Below are 19,547 nucleotides of genomic sequence, written 5' to 3'. Positions count from 1 at the left end.
AGCCTGAAATAGATCCTTAACACAACGTTAACCATGCCAGCCAAGTTGGCGTCTTGATGTCGCCCCATTTTGCCAGCATTCAATTAATATCCTTCTTCTAACCCTTCCTATCCATATTTCTGTCCAACTGTGTTTCGAACTTTATAATTATACCCGTTTCTCTTGTTTCCTCTGGCAGTTCTTTATGGATAAGGACCACAAGTTGCCCCTCATGTCCCTCTTCATTCTTTCCCATCTCACCTTAAAGTTCTAGAATTTTCTTCCCTGGGAAAAAGACTGTAAGCATTCATGTTTGAGTGCCCGCTGTTGTTTGGCATCTATATTGATGACATTGTGGATGACTCCCCACATTAGTGGTATAGTACCAGTGAGGAAGATTATCTAATCTCACAGCAGGATCTCGGTGAACCCTGAAGGTGGCCCAAGGAATGGTAGATGGAATTTAACTTAGTCAAGTGCAAGGTGTCTCTATGTGAAACCAGGGCATGACTTGCAAGGGAGTCTTGCAGATCCAAGAGATTTGGTGGTACCAGTGCATAATTCCATTCCATGGAAGTAGCGACACAAGTGGGCAGAGTCGTGAAGAAGGTGTTTGGCACTTCATCAGTCAGGGCAATGAGTACAGGAGCAGGGATGTTATGTTACAACCGTGCAGGTCATTGGCAAGAACATACTGGGAATACAGCATGCAGTTTTGGTTGCCCAGCTGTAGGAAGGAAATCATTATGCTGAAAAGGGTACAGAACAGACTTTCACAGGAATGTTGTCAAGACTGATGGGCTTGAGCTATGTGGAAAGGCTGGGACATTTCTTCCTGTCACATAGGGGGTAAAGAGGAAACCTGATTGAGGTTAGCAAGAGACAAAAGATTTAAGAGGGACCTAAGGGGTAAGTACTTCACATGGGTATATAGAATGAGCTGGTAGAAGTGGAGACAACTGTAATATTCAAAAGACATTTTGGCCAGTCCATGGATAGGAAAGGTTTAGAGGGATATGGGCTGAACACAGGCAAATGGGATTAGGTCAGCATGGAGAATTTGGGATGAAGCGCATGTTTTTGTGGTGTAGATTTATCCATGACACTCTTGGTTTTTTCTTTGGCTTGGCTTCGCGGACGAAGATTTATGGAGGGGGTAAAAAGTCCACGTCAGCTGCAGACTCGTTTGTGGCTGACAAGTCCGATGCGGGACAGGCAGACACGATTGCAGCGGTTGCAGGGGAAAATTGGTTGGTTGGGGATGGGTGTTGGGTTTTTCCTCCTTTGCCTTTTGTCAGTGAGGTAGGCTCTGCGGTCTTCTTCAAAGGAGGTTGCTGCCCGCCAAACTGTGAGGCGCCAAGATGCACGGTTTGAGGCGATATCAGCCCACTGGCGGTGGTCAATGTGGCAGGCACCAAGAGATTTCTTTAGGCAGTCCTTGTACCTTTTCTTTGGTGCACCTCTGTCACGGTGGCCAGTGGAGAGCTCGCCATATAACACGATCTTGGGAAGGCGATGGTCCTCCATTCTGGAGACGTGACCCATCCAGCGCAGCTAGATCTTCAGCAGCGTGGACTCGATGCTGTCGACCTCTGCCATCTCGAGTACTTCGACGTTAGGGATGTAAGCGCTCCAATGGATGTTGAGGATGGAGCAGAGACAACGCTGGTGGAAGCGTTCTAGGAGCCGTAGGTGGTGCCGGTAGAGGACCCATGACTCGGAGCCGAACAGGAGTGTGGGTATGACAACGGCTCTGTATACGCTTATCTTTGTGAGGTTTTTCAGTTGGTTGTTTTTCCAGACTCTTTTGTGTAGTCTTCCAAAGGCGCTATTTGCCTTGGCGAGTCTGTTGTCTATCTCATTGTCGATCCTTGCATCTGATGAAATGGTGCAGCCGAGATAGGTAAACTGGTTGACCGTTTTGAGTTTTGTGTGCCCGATGGAGATGTGGGGGGGCTGGTAGTCATGGTGGGGAGCTGGCTGATGGAGGACCTCAGTTTTCTTCAGGCTGACTTCCAGGCCAAACATTTTGGCAGTTTCCGCAAAGCAGGACGTCAAGCGCTGAAGAGCTGGCTCTGAATGGGCAACTAAAGCGGCATCGTCTGCAAAGAGTAGTTCACGGACAAGTTTCTCTTGTGTCTTGGTGTGAGCTTGCAGGCGCCTCAGATTGAAGAGACTGCCATCCGTGCGGTACCGGATGTAAACAGCGTCTTCATTGTTGGGGTCTTTCATGGTTTGGCTCAGCATCATGCTGAAGAAGATTGAAAAGAGGGTTGGTGCCAGAACACAGCCTTGCTTCACGCCATTGTTAATGGAGAAGGGTTCAGAGAGCTCATTGCTGTATCTGACCCGACCTTGTTGGTTTTCGTGCAGTTGGATAATCATGTTGAGGAACTTTGGGGGACATCCGATGCGCTCTAGTATTTGCCAAAGCCCTTTCCTGCTCACGGTGTCGAAGGCTTTGGTGAGGTCAACAAAGGTGATGTAGAGTCCTTTGTTTTGTTCTCTGCATTTTTCTTGGAGCTGTCTGAGGGCAAAGACCATGTCAGTAGTTCCTCTGTTTGCGCGAAAGCCGCACTGTGATTCTGGGAGAATATTCTCGGCGACACTAGGTATTATTCTATTTAGTAGAATCCTAGCGAAGATTTTGCCTGCAATGGAGAGCAACGTGATTCCCCTGTAGTTTGAGCAGTCTGATTTCTCGCCTTTGTTTTTGTACAGGGTGATGATGGTGGCATCACGAAGATCCTGAGGCAGTTTACCTTGGTCCCAACAAAGCTTGAAAAACTCATGCAGTTTGGCATGCAGAGTTTTGCCGCCAGCCTTCCAGACTTCTGGGGGGATTCCATCCATACCTGCTGCTTTGCCACTTTTCAGTTGTTCGATTGCCTTATATGTCTCATCCAGGGTGGGAACCTCATCCAGCTCTAGCCTTAGGGGCTGTTGAGGGAGCTGGAGCAGGGCGGAATCTTGGACTGAGCGGTTGGCACTGAAAAGAGATTGGAAGTGTTCTGACCATCGGTTGAGGATGGAGATCTTGTCGCTGAGGAGGACTTTGCCGTCTGAGCTGCGCAGCGGGCTTTGGACTTGGGGTGAGGGGCCGTACACAGCCTTTAGAGCCTCGTAGAAACCCCTGAAGTCGCCAATGTCCGCGCTGAGCTGGGTTCGTTTGGCGAGGCTAGTCCACCACTCATTTTGGATCTCCCGGAGTTTGCGCTGAAGATGGCTGCATGCGCGACGGAAGGCTTGTTTCTTCTCTGGACAAGACGGCTTTGTAAGGTGAGCCTGGTGGGCAGCTCGCTTCTTTGCCAGCAGCTCCTGGATTTCCTGGCTGTTTTCGTCAAACCAGTCCTTGTTTTTCCTGGAGGAGAAGCCCAGTACCTCTTCAGTGGATTGCAGTATGGTAGTCTTCAACTGATCCCAGAGGGTTTCAGGGGACGGGTCCGTGAGGCGGGTTGCATCGTCGAGCTTTGCTTTGAGGTTTGCCTGGAAGTTTCCTCTCGCTTCGTCTGACTGCAGGTTTCCAACATTGAACCTCTTTCTGGGGGCTTTATTGTTCCTGGGCTTTGGTTTGAAGTGAAGGTTGAGCTTGCAACGAACCAACCGGTGGTCAGTGTGGCATTCCGCGCTAGGCATGACCCTGGTGTGGAGCACATCTCGTTTGTCACTTTCTCGCACCAGGATGTAGTCCAGGAGGTGCCAGTGTTTGGATCGGGGATGCATCCAGGTAGTCTTAAGGCTGTCCCTCTGCTGAAAAAGGGTGTTTGTAATGACAAGCCGCTGTTCTGCGCAGAGCTCCAACAGGAAGCGCCCATTGTCGTTGCACTTGCCGACGCCATGCTTGCCCAGGATTCCTGGCCAGGTTTCTGAGTCTTTGCCGACACGAGCGTTGAAGTCGCCCAAGATGACAACCTTGTCGGCTGTAGGGGTGCGTTGGATGAGTTTGCGCAGGTCGGTGTAGAACTTGTCCTTTTCTGCTGGTTCCGCCTGGAGGGTTGGAGCATAGACACTGATGAGGGTGATGTGACGCTTGTTCTGAAGGGGGAGTCGCATGGACATGATTCGGTCCGAGAGGCCTGTCGGAAGGTTTTCGAGTTTGGAGACAATGAAGCTCTTGACCATGAAACCTACACCAGATAGGCGTCGTTCATCCAAAGGCTTGCCAGACCAGTAGAGTGTGTAGCCCGCGCCGCGTTCTTGGAGGCTGCCTACATCTGCCAGGCGGACTTCACTGAGAGCGGCTATGTCGATGTCAAGTCTGAGGAGTTCATGTGCAATGAGGGCAGACCGACGTTCAGGTCGGTGGCTGTCAGCCTTGTCTAGCATGGTTCTGATGTTCCAGCATGCTAGCTTGAGTTTGTGAGCATCTTTTGAGGGGGAAGGCGTGGAGGGGGAGGACGTGGAGGGGGAGGACGTGGAGGGGGAGGACGTGGAGGGAGAGGACGTGGAGGGGGAGGACGTGGAGGGGGAGGACGTGGAGGGGGAGGACGTGGACCTGTCCTCGGGCCTGCGCAAAGGAGCTTTTAGGTGGAGTGCAGTGCGCGCAGTACTGGCCCCACCCTTTACACCCATGGTTCGTGTGCCGTGGCCAAGCAAGCTGGGACGTGGCAGCGAGGTCCTTGGGTCGTAGGTTTTATATCGGAGTGGCCTTCTCCTATGCAGGTTTCTTACCCGGGCTGGAGGGGCCTCCCTTCCCTCCTAGGTCGGTCCATACTGCCCGGACCGGGGCCGAGGCCGCCGCAGCTCACCCTGTGCCTGGACTGGGGCCGCCGCCTCCCACTCTCTGCCCGGATCGGGGCCTCCCCCTGCCCCACTCGACCGAGGCCGGGGCCGCCGTCTCCCCCTTGCTCCTGCCCGGATCGAGGCCGCCGCCGTCTACCTCAGCCTCTTGCACTCCAGGGAATAAAAACACAGTCTATTCAGCCTCTCCCTACAACTCAAGCCCTCCTGTCCCAGCAACATCCTGGTGAATCCTTTGCACCCTTTCAAATTTATTGACATCTTTCCTATAGCTATGTGACCAGAACTGCATGCAGTTCGGGAAGTCTGGTCTCATCAATGCCTTGTACAGTTGTACCACAAGGTCCCAATATTTGTATTCAGTGCACTGCCCAGTGAAGGTAAGCATGCCAGACTACTCCTTCACCACTTGAGACACCAGGAAAAGTAACCACGTGGTTATTGGGAGATTGTAAAACCCCAGCCATTACCTTATGGCAGGGTTTCCAAAACTTTTTCTTTCCACTCACATCCCACTTTAAGTAATGCCTGTGCCATCGGTGCTCTGTGATGAGTAAAGGATTGCTTAAACTGGTATGTGAGTGGGGAAAAAAGATTGAGAACCACTGCTCTAGACCCAGTTGTTACTAAAATATTTTACTTCAGAAAAATTGTCATTGGCCCATTTCTTTTGGAGTTCTGAAGCCATGCACATAACGAGTCAATTAATCCCTTACTAATCACAGAGCACCAATGGCATAGGGATTACTTAAAATAGTGTGTGAGTGGAAAGAAAAAGTTTTGGAAACCCTGCCCTATGGGGAAGGAGACCTGTCCAATTTGGTCTGAAGTGTTCAGGCCCAGATCCGAAATTGCTATTCATTTGCTTTCTCAAGTAGCACAAGAAAAGACCCAATTGGATCAAATCAGGACATTTTGTGGCATCCAGACCCCTGACCATGTATCATGTATTTTGTGACACCCTTTGAAACCCAAGAACCTAAGATGGTCCTTCCAGCCAACTCTGCTGTTCAGAAGCCAGCAGCTATTTCAAGCTCATGGCTGCTGCAAGAAATCACCATTTTCTAGCACTATTCCCATACCCCTTGATTTCTCCAGTGACCCAAATTTTTTTAAATGGAACAGTGCACCACAGAAGTCAAGTTTATTCTTATCTGATTATACAAGTACAACCCAATGAAACAGTGTTCTCCAGTCCTCGGTGCCAAACACGCAGGCACACAACACATGCAGACGAACAACACAGATGCAGGACAAGTATTTCAACTATACAAATAAATAATATTGCTTCATGAATGTGAGAGTTTTGGACGGTTAGAGCGAGCAGTTCCTTTGGTCGTTCAGCATTCTCACTGACTGTGGGAAGAAGCTGTTCCTCAGCCTGGCGGTTCTGGGCTGAGAAACGGACCCTTTGGCCCACAATATCTGCATAGAGCCTGATGCCAGATTAAACTAAATCATGGTACAGAATCTTCTGTTTCATGCATGTGTATGTCTGACAACCTGTTAAATGCTACTATCATCTCTGTTTCTGCCTCCACCATCATCCTGTTGGTCTATTCTCGGCACCCACCACTCTTAAAAAAATTTAGAAGAAGATTCTCGCAATTCTTTAAACACCCCACCTTTCACCTTAAATGCATGGCCTCTCTGATGTGTTTTTTCTTAACCCCAGTCTACCCTGTTGTCATTTTGTACACTTCTCTCTGGTATCTCCTTGGCCTCCAATGCTGCAACTTCAGTTTGTCCAACCTCTGCTCGCAGATTATTCCCTCTGATCCAGGTACCATTTGGCTAAATCACTTCTGTGCCCTTTCCAACACTTTTACATCTTTCCTGTAATTGGGCAACCAGAATCGCTCTCAGCATTCTAAGTGAATGCAAACTAAAGTTTTTTAAAGTTGTATCGTCCCTTCCTTACCCTTGTTCTCAATGCCTAATCAATGAAGGCAGGAAAACTCTTTTCCACCCTATTTATTGCAACGCCCTCTTCGGAAAACTATGGACTTAAATCCCCAGATCCCTCTGTGCATCTGAGCTATCAAGGGTACTGCCATTAACTGCATTTATATTTACCCCCTCCATAAATCTTCGTCCGTGAAGCCAAGCCAAAGAAGAAACACCTATTGTGAATGCATTCCATGCTGGAGTGGTTGAGAATGTCCCAAGATTCAGCACCTTCTTGAAGAAATTTCCCCATCTCAGTCTGAATCACCCTCCTCATCTTCTCCAAGTCCGTAGGCCTTGCAGAGTCCACAAGAGGTAAAGATATATTACTGATGTGTTGGGCCTGACCCCATACCTCCCTCATCACCATTCGAGGTCTCCAAACAATCCTTCAAGTGAAGCAACATTTCACGTGAGTCTGCAGGGGTCATCCACTGCATCTGGTGCTCTCATTGTGGTCTCCTCTACCTCAGAGAGACTGGACGCAGACTCGGAGATCTCTTCATTGAGCACCTCGGCTCTGTCCGCCGCCATAGCGTGGATCTCCCAGTGGCCCTCATTTCAATTCCCCAACCCATTCCCTTGTCTGTTCATGGTCTCATGCACTGGCAGACTGAGACCATCTGCAAATTGAGGAAACAACGCCTCATTCTGTCTGGGCACGTTCCAACTGGATAGCATTAACATCGACGATCCCGGTTTCAGTGAGCCCACATTTTTCCCTTGGTCTCCCTTTCCTGCAGCTCTGTCTCTCTCTCCCATTTTCTTTCTGCCTCCTTTATTCTGCATTCTCGGAGACTTCCTCTCCTTCTATCAATTCTCACCTTTCCTTTCTCCTGGCCTCTTCTCCATATTCACTTAGCACCCTTTGTCTGTTGGTCAGTGCTCCTTCCCCTACCATTCCTTTTGTTCAGGCACTGCCTGCTTTTTCCCATACCTTGAAGAAGGTAATGATGCTGCGTGGCCTGCTGAGTTTCTCCAGTATGTTAGTACATTGCACTCGACCCCAGCCTCTGCAGACTTTCTTGTTCAAGCCCATGCAGTGGGCTTGGTGATTGGTTCTGCAGCCTGTTAAAGTGATATCGGTGTGGGCTAAATAACAAAACGTGTCCAATGCTGTGGAATGCTCCTTTGCTCATGGCAACTAACTCAGAGATTCATGGGCCCTCTGGTGCAAGTCACCCATGCTAATGACTGGGGACCATTTGATTCTTCTGGGAATAGCAACAGTTTAACTTTGAGAGAAGTTCACTGTCTGTAAGAAAGCAGAAAGCAGCCATTACCGCAAGACTGCGCTGTTCCCATTCACAAGGCAATAAAACTCTAATCTTCTGACTTGACACAAAAATGTGAAATCCGATCTGACACATAATTGTCTTTCACCATCTCTCCTTTCCTCTGCAGGCAGTGATGTGTTATGTTCACGTGGCAGCCCTGGTCGCTGAATACCTTTACAGGAAAAGTAAGTCCCAAATTTTCTTTGTAAATCCAGCTTTTAACAAATGAGAGTGTTTTTAGTGAAACCTGGCACATTGTTGTTACTTGTGCATCCAGCTGGCAGTTCATTTGAAGTGTTTCTCTGTGAATCAGGAGGTTTTAATTTGTTTTAAATTAGACGTACAGTATGGTAACAGGCCCTTGCTCCCAGCTGCCAGAATACACCAATCAATCTACAACCACTGAACATTTTGAATCGTGGGAGAAAATGGGAGCCCCTAGAAAAAACCTATGCAGACATTGCGAGATCCTACAAACTCTTTACAGCCAGTGCTGGATTTAAACCTGGTCACTGGAGCTGTAACAGCCTTGCGTCAGCTGCTGCATTGACCACCCTTTATGAGCAGTTTGGGCTCTCTATTGCCCATCCCTGATTGCCTCTTGAGAAAGTGGGAGTGAGAAATGTCCTGAGCCACTGCATTCCTTGTGGATGCTGGATGTGGAGGGGGTTCTGGGGGTCCGACCCTTGTTCCCTGCAACCACGGCACAATGGAAATTAATGTGCACACTAAAGGTTAGTGACCTGAAATAATGCTCATTGTTGTTTTATTTAATGGAACAACAAACTGAGCAAAGTAGTTCAAAGTATGGAATAAAATCTTAACTAAATCCGTAACTTCGTAGAATGTAATCATACGTATTATATCAAAATAGTTTTAGGAGCCATGGGAGAGAGACTGTGCCAAAATTATCTTGAAACCATTTCAAGTTTACATTTGCACAAGCATTCAGTGTGCACATACTTTTGTCACAGGAAAAAAATTTGCACAACACAAGATTTTTGCACACACTGACGACTAAAAATTAGAGGGAACATTAGATCCGACCCAGTGATGATAGAACCATGGAGCATGACAGCACAGAAACAGGCTCTTTGGCCCATCTAGTCTGTCCTGAACTATCATTCTGCCCAGTCCCAATGACCTGCACCTGGTCCCCATCTCTTCCATTCATGTACCGATTCAAATTTTTCTTAAATATTAAAATGGATCACCGCTTCAGCCAGCAGCTTGTTCCACACTCTCACCACTCTCTGTGTGAAATTTCCCCAGTGTTCCTTTTACATATTTCACCTTTCATCCTTAAAACTGGACTTTGCCTTCTTGTCACCTCACCTCAATGGAAAAAGCCTACTTCCATTTTACTCCATTGATGACCCTCATCCCGATAAACTTTCATTCCCTAACTAATCGAACATACATCAATCTTTACTTTAAATACATCAAATGACTTGGCTTCCACAACCACATGTGACCACAAATTCACCACCCTCTGGCAAAATAAATGACCGCTGTACAATCCCCATTGAACTTGACTCTCCCACCGTGAGAAACAATCTTTCTACGTCTACTTTATCCATGCCTTTCAACATTCAAAATGTTTAATTGAGATCCTCCTCATTCTCCTAAAACCCATTGAGTACAGCCATCAAATGCTCCTCATGTGAAAATAGTTTACAATCCTGGAATCCTTGTGAACCTCCTCTGAAACCTCTTTAAAGTCAACACATCCTTCCTTAAATTAGTAACTCAAATCTGCTCACAATACACCAAATGAGGTCTCATCACTACCTGACAAAGCCTCAACTTCACTGCTCTTGTACTTTATTCCCCTTGAAATTAGGATTAAAATTTAAAAAAAGATAATATTTACTTCTTGTTGATGAGGGATCCAGAATTAAAAATGCAGTCACAGATAGCAGTGTAACAGGAATTGTTCAAGTGGGAGAGAGCTGTATTTCTCCAATGAAACATTTATAAATATCAGAAACAAAAAGTTTAATAGCTCTGGGAAAGTATGGAGATTAGCTTTGAGATGAACCAGTGATACAGTGTAAAAACATGGGACGGTGATGCTGTGAACTTTCCTAGTTATCACATAACTGATGTCAAGGTTCTTCTGCCCACAAAGACTGGGTCAGGTTTCAAAATCCTGGACCCTATTTATTCTGCAGGGTTGAATACACACAGAGGGTTCCCCACAGCTGCCGGTACTTCTGGATCCTGTGTCAGGGCTAGGGAACTATCAGGCCATTCAGTCCTTGGAGTATATCTGCTAGATGTCCAATTAGTCATTTTCCTTTTCAAGTATTCACCCTGTACCTGCTTTGATTGAATCTCCTTCCACCACACTTTTTAAAGAGCGCTCATTGTGAAATATACCAACAACATGGGTTCCAAAGCAGTAGTGTAGCAAACAAGAAGGTTAGGACAAATACCAAAGTTAATGAGGCCAAGTTCAGGGTAGGTCAGCCAGGAGCACACCATGAAGTGAGGAAAAATTGATGGATTGAATTGCATTTATTTCAATGCAAGAGGCTGATGAACTCAGGGCTTGGAGCCAGTGATTCTCAGCCTTTTTCCTTTCCACTCATGTACCACTTTAAGTATTTCCTATGCCATAATTGCTCTGTGATTAGTAAGGAATTGCTTAAGGTGGAAAGAAAAAGTTTGAAAACCACTGTTTTAATTGTTCCTCATTGACTCGTTATGTGCACCATTTCATAACTCCAAAGGAAGGGCAGAGATTCTCAACCTTTCCTTCCCACTCGCATACCACCTTAAGCAATCCCTTACTAATCACAGAACACCAATGGCATAAGGATTACTTAAGGTGGAATGTGAGTGGAAAGAAAAAGGTAGGAACCATTGGTTAGACAGAGAAATGGAACATGTCAAGTGCAGGCAGCTGAGACCCTCGAGTCAGGGGGAGATAGGACTACATTTGAGAAGGAAATCAGGAAGGCAGTAAGGGAACAATATCGGTCTTTAGCAAATAATGTAAAGGAGAACCCTGAGAGATTCTGCAAATTTATTAAAGACAATAAGCTCACTAGGGGAGAGAATTGGGCCCCTTAAGAATAAACAAGGTCATTATGAATGGAGCCACAGATGATGGGGTGAGATTTGATATATTCACCCAAGGAAAAAGGCATGAATAGTCTTGAAGAGAGTTGACATTGCAGAAGAGGAATTGCTGGAGTGGTTTAAATACATAAAGATAGATAAATCCCAGGGCCTGACCAAGAATGGGAAGCCAGGGAAGAATAATGGGACCATGGCAGGAATATATGTACCTTTGTAAGACAAGGGTGAGGAGCTAGAAGACTGGAGGGTAGTGAATGTTGTCTTCATTTAAGAAAAGCTGTGTGGGCAAGCCTTGGGCCTACAGGCCAGTGGGTTTAATGTCTATGTTGGGTAAGTTACAGGAGAGGAGTCCGGGAGGCAGGATCTACATGCATTTGGACAGAGGAGGACAGATTAGTGATAGCAAAGCTCTGTGCATAGAAATAGTGACTCACAAATTTGATAGAGTTTTTGAAGAAGTGACCAAGAACATTGAAGAGAGCAGGACAATAGACATTGCCTCCATGAACTTTAGTAAGGCCTTTGACAAGATTCTTCATGGAAGGCTGCTCTGAAAGATTAGATTGCATGTGATTCAGAGAGAGCTAACCAATTGGATATCAAATTGGCTTGGTGGTAAGAGGCAGAGGGAGGTGGTGGAGGATTTTTTTTAAATTTCATTTGAATGGCCTACACCACAGAGATTCATGCTGGGTCCACTGTTATTTGCCATTATAAGTGTGGATGAAACATGTCAGTGGCATGGGGCTAGTTTCCAGAAGACAAATTGAAAGTTGGTGTTCTCATAGTCAGTGAAGAAGGAATCTCGATCAACTCGAAAAAATGGGCCGAGGAATGATAGATGGTGTTTAATTCAGATTAATAAGAAGTGCTGCATTTTTGAAAGTCAAACTAAGGAAGGGTGCATTGTCAATGTTGAGCACCTGGTGAGATTTGTGGGTGACCTCAGCATATACCAGTGCGCACTTCTCTGGAAGTGGTGATATTTGTAGACTGAGTGGTGAAGGAGAATGGTACACTTGCCCTCAGAGAGCACTGAGTACAATTAGGACATTGCCTCACAGCTGTACAGGACTTCAGTAAAATCACATTTGGAGCATTATTTATTTTGCAGTTCTGTTCCAGGAAGATGTCATGAAGCTGAAAAGGGGTGCAGAAAAGATCCATGAGGATGTCACTGGAACTGGAGGGGCTTGGAGAGACTCAGATTATTTTCATGGAAACAAAATTGGAGCAGAAGGCCTTTGAGCCTGCTCTGCTATTCAATATGATTGTGGCTGATCAAATGACCCAGTCCCTGATTCCTGCTTTCTTTTTGCATTTCTTGATCCCTTCAACCATAAGGCCACATCAAACTTCTTTTTGAATAATACTACATCTAACTAACTGGCCTCAGCAGCTTTCTGTGGTAGGGTGTTCAACAAGTTCACAAATCTTTGAGTGAAAAAGTTTCTCCTCATCTCTGTCCTCAATTACTTTGCCCTTCTCTTTGGATGTGACCCCATGTTCTGGGCTTCCCCAGTACAGGAAACAGTCTTCCTGCATCTACCTTATCTCATCCTGTAAGAATTTTAGATGGCTCATTGAGATCCCTTCTCCCAAATTTCAATGAATTTTTTCAATGGCTCTATCAGGTACATGGATGGGAGAAGCGTGGAGGACTATGGACTGGGTTGCGGGTCAGTTGGACTAGGCGGAAAAATGATCCAAGACAGACTAGAAGGGACGAAGTGGTCTGTTTCTGTTCTGTAATGGTTCTAGTCAATCCAATCTTTCTGCAGATGCCGGACCTCCCATCCTGAAAACTGTAGGGTTACCGAATTGAGTTTTATAAAATCGTGAGGATCTTGATAAAATGATAAAAGTGAAGTGATAACTTTTATCCCATGGTGAGGGAATCTAAATAAACCTTGAGGCCATAATGTTAAGATGTGAAAGATTTAAAAAGGACCTGAGGGGCAGGTTTATCACACAGAGGGCAGTGGGAATGAGCTGTTAGGGGAAGCTGTGGAGGTCAGCACAATTATGACATTTAAACGACATTTAAATAAGAAAAAAACACTTAAGGGGATGTGAGCTAAATGCAGGCAAACTGATCTAGTTCAGAAGGTCAATTTGGTTGGCAAAAATTGGATCAAAGAGGCTGTTTTCGTCATGTATAACCCTGACATTATACTTTGTAAAATTCCTTACCATGCATATCATCATGGCGAGTTCCTAAATAATGATTACTGGAAGTAGCGCAGAGATTACCATATTTTTTTTAAATCTAGCTCAGCATATGTTTTCTGTCTGGAATGAATCAATTTTAAATATCTCTCTGTTTTTTTTAATTACTGTGGTTTTGTTTGCTTACATGATGAATGCTGAATGGAAAATTAATTACACCACAGGGAAGAAGGAGACAACTCACACTACCACTTCCACAGAGAGCAGACCTGTGAGCCCCAGTCCTCTGCTCTCTCATTGAACCCCACCCCCCCACCCTAAAGTTCAGTTCCATCAAATGTCAACCCAGATTCCATTTTTGGAATCACTGATCATCTTCAGTCCTCCCACTTTGAGATGAGTGTGTAGTTTTAGTCTCGAAGGATCCTGCCCCAAACATCACCTGACCATTTCTGCTGAGTTCCTCCAGCATCTCATTCTTTGTTTATAGATAGGAAAGTTTTAGATTAGTGGTTTTCAGAGTTTTTCTTTCCACTCACATTCCTATGCCATAAGTGCTCTGTGATTAGTAAGGGATTGCTTAAGGTGATATATGGGTGGAAAGGAAAAGGATGAAAACCACTGCTTTAATCGTACCCTATTGACTCGTCATGTGCAGGGTTTCATAACTCCAAATGAAATGGGCCATTGACAATTTCTCAAGCAAAGTATTTCAGTAACGATTGGGTCAAGATTCTCAACCTTCCCTTCCCACTCACACATCTCCTTAAGCAATCCCTTACTAATCACTGAGTGCTTATGGCATAGCGAATGCCTAAAGTGGTATGTGAGTAGAAAGAAAAAATTTGAAAACCACTCATTTAGGTGGGGGGGGATCTGGGCCAGCTGCAGGCATATGAGACCAGTTTGTATGGACAACTTGGTTAACGTCGGCTATTTGGAATGAAGGGCATTGTTTCTGTGGTATCGAACTCAAGGACATACTCCGTGATTGGTAGGGTTCTATGGAATGTTATTGAACAACAAGACTTTTGGGAGCATAGTTTGCTGAAAGTGACAACACAAGTAGATTGAGCGATGAAGAAAGTGTGTGGAAAAACACACAAATGCTGGAGAATCATTAGGTCAAACAATGCCTTTATGTAGCAAAGGTAAAGATACATCACCAATGTTTCGGGCTTGAGCCCTTCATCAAGAAGGAGTTCTGTGGGGGGAGGAGTCACGTGATGGAGTAGTGGCCGGACGGTGAACTCCAGCCCTCTCCAGAAAAGTCGGGAAAAACAAGAGAAAATACAAAGGCACAGAAATAAAAGTTAAAGAAAAGTGAGTATAAAGGTGGAAAGAAGATGGCGACAATAAAAGAAAAATCAAAATCAACGGTAAGAAGAGAGGAAGAGAAGACAACGGAGGAATAAGGAGAAGGCCTTACCTGTTCGAAGAGGCCCGCTGTGGAGAGAGAAGCCCGCTTCCTCAGGTCGGTAGAAATAGGACTACAAAAATGGCTCGCAGAGCCGAGTAAAAGTGCGCAACCGCGCATGCGCGAGGAGTCGCGCATGCGCGATGCGCATGAAAAAAAACACACCGACGGGAGGGGGGACCAGCTGGGGAGTCGATCTCCACAGCCGGCAACAACAGCTGCAGAACACCTGCAGCAAGAAGAGACCACAGAAGATAATGAAAACAAGAAAGAAGAGCAGAAAAGGGCAACAAAGAAACAACAGATGGCCAACCCAGAGGAAGAAGAAGAGGAAGAATACAGTGAAATAGAAGAAGGGAAAGGCAAGGTAAAGGATATACTTTCTCTTGTTAGAGGATACATGGAGTCATTTAAAGAATGGCAAACACAGGAATTTAATGATTTAAGAAGAAGAATAAACAACACAGAAGAGAAAGTGAATAAAATAGATATGACCTTAACAGAAATGGGAAAGAAAATGGACAAAATGGAAGAGCGGGCAGTAGCAGCAGAAATGGAGGTAAAAGACTTAAAAAAGAAATTGGAGGAATCTAATAAAAAAACTAAAGAGACACAAGAACTACTAGCTCAAAAAATAGATACAATGGAAAATTATAACAGAAGAAATAACATAAAGATAGTGGGCCTTAAGGAAGATGAAGAAGGCAAGAATATGAGGGAGTTTATAAAAGATTGGATCCCTAAGACCCTAGGATGTCCAGAACTACAGCAAGAAATGGAAATAGAAAGGGCACATAGAGCATTGGCCTCTAAACCACAACCACAACAAAAACCAAGATCTATTTTAGTAAAATTCCTAAGATATACGACAAGAGAAAAGGTACTGGAGAAGACAATGGAAAAAGTAAGAGAGGAGTATAAAGGGCAAAAAATCTTCATTTATCCAGATATAAGTTTTGAACTCCTAAAGAAGAGAAAAGAGTTCAATACAGCAAAGGCGATTTTATGGAAGAAAGGGTATAAATTTATACTAAAGCATCCAGCGGTATTGAAAATATTTATTCCAGGACAACAAAACAGACTATTCTCGGATCCAGAAGAAGCACGAAAATTTGCAGAACAATTACAAAAATAGACTGAGGGATGAAGACGGGTAATGAGAGTAAAAATGATCACGATTGATATGTATGTGGGTAAAGACAAAAATAGACTGAGGGATGAAGACAGGTAATGAGAGTAAAAATGATCACGACTGATATGTATGCGGGTAAAGAGGTATAAGAGTGAATAGAGACAATGTGCATACGTGAATGTATCTATACTTAGAGGAAAATATAGATAGTATAGACAAGAATTAATAAGGGAAGGTAATGGAATAGAGAGAATAAGGAGGGAATTAAAAGAGTGACCTTTGTGACATATGAAAAGTGAAATCTTTTCTGGGGGGTGCTGGGTGGGGGGAAATAGCGGTCACTGCAAAATCAGTTGACGCTTGCGAGTGGATTCGCAAATCCAAATGGAGAGGGGAGATGTGGTTGTCCGACAAGGGATAAAGGACAACTCAGGAGGGGAAGGGGAGATTGGGGATAAAGAAGATATAAATAGGAGAATAAGGAAAATGTTGGATGTTGTAGGAATGTTGTCTTATAAAGAGTTGAAAATAAGAAAACAGAAATGGAAAAGGAGGAAAGGTAATGATGGAAAAACGGAAAGAGAAGATAAACAAAATATAAAATGGCTACGCTGAACTATATGACCTTAAATATTAATGGAATACATAACCAAATTAAAAGGAAGAAACTACTAAATTTACTGAAAAAGGAAAAAATTGATATAGCATTTGTCCAAGAAACACACTTAACTGAATTGGAGCACAAGAAATTAAAGAGAGATTGGGTAGGACATGTAACAGCAGCATCGTATAATTCAAAAGCAAGAGGAGTGGCTATGTTAATTAGCAAAAATGTGCCATTTAAAATAGAAGAGGAAATAATAGATCCAGCAGGGAGATATGTTATGATAAAATGTCAGATATATTCGGAGTTTTGGAATCTACTTAATATATATTCACCTAACGAAGAAGATCAAAAGTTTATGCAAGATATCTTTTTGAAGGTAGCTAATACGCAAGGGAACATACTAATAGGAGGGGATTTCAACCTGAATTTGGATCCAAATATGGATAAAACGGGGAAAAAAATTAACAGGAAGAACAAAGTAACCAAATTTATAATTAAATCAATGCAAGAAATGAAACTTTTGGATATATGGAGGAAACAAAACCCAAAAGAAAAGGAATACTCATACTACTCGGCTAGACATAAAACATACTCAAGAATAGACCTATTTTTGTTATCAGCTAGTATGCAGGATAGAGTAAGAAAAACAGAATATAAAGCGAGAATGCTATCGGACCATTCACCCTTAATATTGACAGTAAAGCTAGAGGACATCCCTCCAAGAATGTATTTTTTTTTCTTTCTTCTCTTTGGCTTGGCTTCGCGGACGAAGGTTTATGGAGGGGGTAAAAAGTCCACGTCAGCTGCAGGCTCGTTTGTGGCTGACCAGTCCGATGCGGGACAGGCAGACACGATTGCAGCGGTTGCAAGGGAAAATTGGTTGGTTGGGGTTGGGTGTTGGGTTTTTCCTCCTTTGCCTTTTGTCAGTGAGGTGGGCTCTGCGGTCTTCTTCAAAGGAGGCTGCTGCCCGCCAAACTGTGAGGCGCCAAGATGCACGGTTTGAGGCGTTATCAGCCCACTGGCGGTGGTCAATGTGGCAGGCACCAAGAGATTTCTTTAGGCAGTCCTTGTACCTTTTCTTTGGTGCACCTCTGTCACGGTGGCCAGTGGAGAGCTCGCCATATAATACGATCTTGGGAAGGCGATGGTCCTCCATTCTGGAGACGTGACCCATCCAGCGCAGCTGGATCTTCAGCAGCGTGGACTCGATGCTGTCGACCTCTGCCATCTCGAGTACCTCGACGTTAGGGGTGTGAGCGCTCCAATGGATGTTGAGGATGGAGCGGAGACAACGCTGGTGGAAGCGTTCTAGGAGCCGTAGGTGGTGCAGGTAGAGGACCCATGATTCGGAGCCGAACAGGAGTGTGGGTATGACAACGGCTCTGTATACGCTTATCTTTGTGAGGTTTTTCAGTTGGTTGTTTTTCCAGACTCTTTTGTGTAGTCTTCCAAAGGCGCTATTTGCCTTGGCGAGTCTGTTGTCTATCTCATTGTCGATCCTTGCATCTGATGAAATGGTGCAGCCGAGATAGGTAAACTGGTTGACCGTTTTGAGTTTTGTGTGCCCGATGGAGATGTGGGGGGGCTGGTAGTCATGGTGGGGAGCTGGCTGATGGAGGACCTCAGTTTTCTTCAGGCTGACTTCCAGGCCAAACATTTTGGCAGTTTCCGCAAAGCAGGACGTCAAGCGCTGAAGAGCTGGCTCTGAATGGGCAACTAAAGCGGCATCATCTGCAAAGAGTAGTTCACGGACAAGTTTCTCTTGTGTCTTGGTGTGAGCTTGCAGGCGCCTCAGATTGAAGAGACTGCCATCCGTGCGGTACCGGATGTAAACAGCGTCTTCATTGTTGGGGTCTTTCATGGCTTGGTTCAGCATCATGCTGAAGAAGATTGAAAAGAGGGTTGGTGCGAGAACACAGCCTTGCTTCACGCCATTGTTAATGGAGAAGGGTTCAGAGAGCTCATTGCTGTATCTGACCCGACCTTGTTGGTTTTCGTGCAGTTGGATAATCATGTTGAGGAACTTTGGGGGACATCCGATGCGCTCTAGTATTTGCCAAAGCCCTTTCCTGCTCACGGTGTCGAAGGCTTTGGTGAGGTCAACAAAGGTGATGTAGAGTCCTTTGTTTTGTTCTCTACACTTTTCTTGGAGCTGTCTGAGGGCAAAGACCATGTCAGTGGTTCCTCTGTTAGCGCGAAAGCCGCACTGTGATTCTGGGAGAATATTCTCAGCGACACTAGGTATTATTCTATTTAGTAGAATCCTAGCGAAGATTTTGCCTGCAATGGAGAGCAACGTGATTCCCCTGGTTCGCTGCAAGCTCAACCTTCACTTCAAGCCAAAGCCCAGGAACAATAAAGCCCCCAGAAAGAGGTTCAATGTTGGAAAACTGCAGTCAGACGAAGCGAGAGGAAACTTCCAGGCAAACCTCAAAGCAAAGCTCGACGTTGCAACCCGCCTCACGGACCCGTCCCCTGAAACCCTCTGGGATCAGTTGAAGACTACCATACTGCAATCCACTGAAGAGGTACTGGGCTTCTCCTCCAGGAAAAACAAGGACTGGTTTGACGAAAACAGCCAGGAAATCCAGGAGCTGCTGGCAAAGAAGCGAGCTGCCCACCAGGCTCACCTTACAAAGCCGTCCTGTCCAGAGAAGAAACAAGCCTTCCGTCGCGCATGCAGCCATCTTCAGCGCAAACTCCGGGAGATCCAAAATGAGTGGTGGACTAGCCTCGCCAAACGAACACAGCTCAGCGCGGACATTGGCGACTTCAGGGTTTCTACGAGGCTCTAAAGGCTGTGTACGGCCCCTCACCCCAAGTCCAAAGCCCGCTGCGCAGCTCAGACGGCAAAGTCCTCCTCAGCGACAAGATCTCCATCCTCAACCGATGGTCAGAACACTTCCAATCTCTTTTCAGTACCAACCGCTCAGTCCAAGATTCCGCCCTGCTCCAGCTCCCTCAACAGCCCCTAAGGCTAGAGCTGGATGAGGTTCCCACCCTGGATGAGACATATAAGGCAATCGAACAACTGAAAAGTGGCAAAGCAGCAGGTATGGATGGAATCCCCCCAGAAGTCTGGAAGGCTGGCGGCAAAACTCTGCATGCCAAACTGCATGAGTTTTTCAAGCTTTGTTGGGACCAAGGTAAACTGCCTCAGGATCTTCGTGATGCCACCATCATCACCCTGTA

At 45.5% G+C, this 19,547-nt stretch overlaps 1 protein-coding gene across 4 annotated transcripts in view; it reads left to right on the top strand.

The window, feature by feature from the left end:
• dock11 (dedicator of cytokinesis 11) overlaps positions 1-19,547 on the top strand; it is a 292,933-nt gene that overhangs the window by 215,190 nt on the left and 58,196 nt on the right. For all 4 annotated transcript variants that reach the window (XM_069893719.1, XM_069893720.1, XM_069893721.1 and 1 more), the window contains exon 44: positions 8,071-8,128. In XM_069893719.1, coding sequence (XP_069749820.1) covers positions 8,071-8,128 — 58 coding nt within the window. The remainder of the gene's footprint in view (positions 1-8,070; positions 8,129-19,547) is intronic.

This window comes from Narcine bancroftii, chromosome 8 (assembly GCF_036971445.1).
Source record: "Narcine bancroftii isolate sNarBan1 chromosome 8, sNarBan1.hap1, whole genome shotgun sequence".
NCBI lineage: Eukaryota > Metazoa > Chordata > Chondrichthyes > Torpediniformes > Narcinidae > Narcine > Narcine bancroftii.
This window is presented reverse-complemented; position numbering and strand designations above follow the sequence as displayed.